Source organism: Salpingoeca rosetta (genome assembly GCF_000188695.1).
Source record: "Salpingoeca rosetta unplaced genomic scaffold supercont1.118, whole genome shotgun sequence".
Taxonomy (NCBI): domain Eukaryota; class Choanoflagellata; order Craspedida; family Salpingoecidae; genus Salpingoeca; species Salpingoeca rosetta.
The window spans coordinates 1-3,773 of NW_004754816.1; the positions used below are offsets into that span (position 1 = coordinate 1).

General features: G+C 55.6%; 2 protein-coding genes across 2 annotated transcripts; both read left to right on the forward strand.

Annotated features, from left to right (window-relative positions):
* Positions 1–79: 79 nt before the first annotated feature.
* On the forward strand, positions 80–784 carry PTSG_11496 (uncharacterized protein; the record flags this gene model as incomplete). Its single annotated transcript, XM_004987419.1, has 1 exon — positions 80–784. A coding segment is annotated over one exon (705 nt), but the record flags the coding sequence as incomplete, so codon positions are not given.
* Positions 785–1,166: 382 nt separating this feature from the next.
* Positions 1,167–3,760, forward strand: PTSG_11497 (uncharacterized protein; the record flags this gene model as incomplete). The annotated part of the gene is made up of 9 exons (XM_004987420.1): positions 1,167–1,188; positions 1,329–1,502; positions 1,699–1,832; positions 1,974–2,071; positions 2,376–2,515; positions 2,674–2,761; positions 3,076–3,104; positions 3,281–3,466; positions 3,615–3,760. The coding sequence occupies 9 exons, from the start codon at positions 1,167–1,169 to the stop codon at positions 3,758–3,760; spliced, it is 1,017 nt and encodes a 338-aa protein (XP_004987477.1).
* Between the last annotated feature and the right edge of the window lie 13 nt (positions 3,761–3,773).

Genomic DNA, 3,773 nt, shown 5'->3' on the forward strand with positions numbered 1-3,773 from the left:
CACACACACACACACACACACACACACACACACACACACACACACACACACACACACACACACACACACACGCCTACAGAACGACGACTTCGATGCGTATGGTATGTACGTTGCAAATCCATTGCACAAGAGCAACAACGGCAGCTTCGTTGGCGATGGCAGCGCTGGTGAGGGCTCGGTGGCATTTGACTACGGGGCACCACTGTTGCCGACAGCGCCACAGCAGCGCAACAAACCCGTGTACGAGAATGATTTGCACCGTCCACACGCGCGCGACTGCCACCATACTGGCGATGCTGCTGTTGGCTATGGTGATGTGGAGGAGCCATATCAGATTCCGCACTATGCAGCGTGGTACGGGCGTGCACAGCCCCAACACCAGCAACCCCAACACCAGCACCAGCAGCACCAACAGTCGCAGTCGCATGGGCACACGGATGCCGACGGATATCTGATTCCTGTGCGGGCGTGTGAGGTGTCTGATTACGCGGCGCTGTCTGGCGACCACGTACGATACCACACGACTGGATACTGCGAGGTGCCGGCAAAGGGCGATGCGCCAGACTACACATACGCCTCCCACCACACGTCGCATGGCGGCGGGATTGATGATGACGAGCAGTACGGGGTGGTGGCACCACGCTCACACCTGGATGGTGGTGATGATGGTGGTGGTGGTGGTGGTGATGATGGTGGTGATGGTGGTGATGGTGATGATGGTTACATTGACGGCTCGGACCTGCAGGAGGATGAGCCCGTTGAGATTTACGGAACACTGCAGTGATGGGATGGGATGGTACTGCAAATGGTGGCGTTGATGATGAAGGGTTGTGTACGTTGTATGTATGTATGGTGTTGACGATATGTCTATTTGCTTCGCTGGCCTGATGTGCTTTCATTCTTGTGTTATTCTACTGGATTGCGTTTTCTTCCTGTTGATGTGTGTATGTTCATTCAAGCGCGCTGGTTATGGTGCTTGCTGCGAGTGCGTTCGTCTCTCGTCGTGCGTTCCTGTCCCCCTGTCCTGCTCGCTGGGCTCGAGTCAACAGTCTGCCGACACTGTGATTGCATTGCGGCAGCGTGAAGAAGAGGAGGCAGCACACACTCAAAACACACCAAGCAAGCAAGCAAGAGTGCGGAAAGAGTAACAAGAAGCAACGTTGAGGATGTGCAGTGCAGTGGCACATGGTGAGGACACAATGCTTGCAGCATGATGCATGAAGCATGATGCACGCGTTGTTGCTCGTCCCGCGCACCCACTCACCAAGTCACGCACCCAGCCACCTCCCTCGCTCCCTCACTCCCTCACTCCCTCACTCGTTGTGCAGCTGCGCGGGCGCGGCGCGTTGATCTGTTCTTGAAGCTGCAGCAAGCATGTGCAGCGGAGGCGCAGGCTGCGTCCCGGCCCATCACCGTCACCATCCAGACGCCGCATCGCGACCAGGAGCCAGCTCACGTCATCGCCGCCTCACACACAACCGTCCCTGCACAGCTCATGAGAGGTGAGGGTGCGTCGTTGGCTGGCCATGGGGGAAAGCCAGCTGCTGTGAGCCGTCAACACACCTCGTCCCTCAACCCGTGTGTGTGTGTGTGTGTGTGTGTGTGTGTGTGTGTGTGTGTGTGTGTGTGTGTGTGTGTGTGTGTGTGTGTGTGTGTGTGTGTGTGTGTGTGTGTGTGTGTGTGTGTCGCCATTGCCAGGGATATCCAACCGGAACCAGATTGCGGCGTGCCGGGTCAATGGACACCTGTGGGACTTGATGCGTCCTCTCACGGACACGTGCCATCTGCAGTTTCTCTTCTGGGACACCGACTGGGACTACGGGCTCAAAGAGGCACGTCACATGCGTGCATGGAATGCTGCGTGGCTGTTTCGAAGCAGAGTAGACAAGACTGTGAAAGCGTGTTGGCCTGCGTCGGTCTTGACGCTGTCACTGCTACTGGTGTTACTGCGTGACTGCTGTTCATTTCCCCAGATGTGCTGGCACTCTGGAGCGCACGTGCTGGGCGCGGCACTCGAGGAAGTGTATGGCGACGATATCCTGCTGTGTGACGGCCCGCCTGTCAAGCGCGGGTATGTGCTTGTATGTGTGTGTGTGCTTGTGTGTGCGTGTGTGCGTGTGCATGTGTGTGCTTGTGTGTGCTTGTGTGTGCTTGTGTGTGCTTGTGTGTGCTTGTGTGTGCTTGTGTGTGCTTGTGTGTGCTTGTGTGTGCTTGTGTGTGCTTGTGTGTGTGTGCATGTGTGTGCATGTGTGTGTGTGTGCTTGTGTGTGTGTGTGTGTGTGCTCTTGTGTGTGTGTGCATGTGTGTCGTGTTCTGCATACCTCCTTGCAACCTCACGCACGTTATCTCTCCTTTCCTATGCCTGAACGTCTCAGGGCTGGTTTCTTCTACGAAGGGCACCTGAAGCACGGCCAGACCGTAAACACGGACGCGCTGGCTCAGGTCGAGAAACACATGCACGAGCTGTGTAGACTGCAGCACGACCTCCAACGCATCGACGTCACCCCAGAGCAAGGTTCATATGTGCGTGCGTGCATGTGTGTGTATGTGCGTGTGTGTATGTGTGTGCGCGTGTACTTTGGATACGCCCTTGTTGTCTGTTATGGCAAACTCATTGCTTCCTCCTTCCCATTCCCTCACTGTGACGCCATCCCTCCACCTCCATCCTGCCAGCGCTGGATGTGTTCTGCGACAATCCGTTCAAGCAGCACTTTATCCATCGCGCCCAGCAGCAGGGCGAAACCTCCATCTCCATCTACAAGTCAGGCCCTGTGTGTGTATGTGTATGTATGTTGTGTTGTGTTGTGCTGTGCTGTGTTGTGTTGTGTTGTGTTGTGTTGTGTTGTGTTGTGTTGTGTTGTGTTGTGTTGTGTTGTGTTGTGTGCGTTTGTGTGTTTACGTGTGCGTGTGCGTGTGGTATGCGTGTGTGCGTGCGTTTGTGTGTTTGCGTGTGCGCGTGTGTGTCTCGGTATGTGTGTATTTGCTTCATGCTATGCATGACCAGCGTGTGCGTGCATGTTGCCAACCATCACGCTGTTCCGTCTCTCGTGCACTCGCTTGCTTCCTTGCGTCCAGGCTCGCCAGCTTTGTTGACCTGTGTGAAGGTGCGAACCGCTGAAGCAAAGAGGAAGTGTGTGCGCATGTGTGTGTATGTGTAAGTCTACCTTTGCTTGATCAGCACGTTCGTGTGCATGAGCGTTGATCCAACCTCTGATTCGACCTCCACCTCGCCGTTGACACGACACGACACCATACACACCATGCACGCCATGTATGGCAGGCCCGCACATCCGGAACCTTCGTCCGTTTTCCTCCAAAACGATTGCGCTGACGTCAACGTCGCAAGCGGAATTCGACTGGAGTGGACGCGAAGAGATGAAACCGGACAACTGGGACACACACACGCCGCTCACACGCACATACGGCATCTGTTTCCCCTCCAAACAGATGTTTCGGCACTGGAAACGTGAGTTGTGGTCATCAGTGCCGCCGCTGTCGCTGCTCTCTTGTCCCTGGCACGCGTGCTGTTGGTCCTGCGCATGTTGCAATGCACTCACACACACACTCACTCACACACACACATATTCACGCGTACCTGCATTGTGGCTTGGAAGGCGATGTGGAGGAGCGAGAGAAGTACAACCACAGCGCCGTTGGGAAATCCCTCTCCATCTTCATGCAGCATGACACAAGCCCAGGTCCCGTAACGAGCCGTTGTCGAGATGCTGTTGCATGTGTGCGTGCGTGTGTGCGCGTGTGAATCGTGTGTGTGT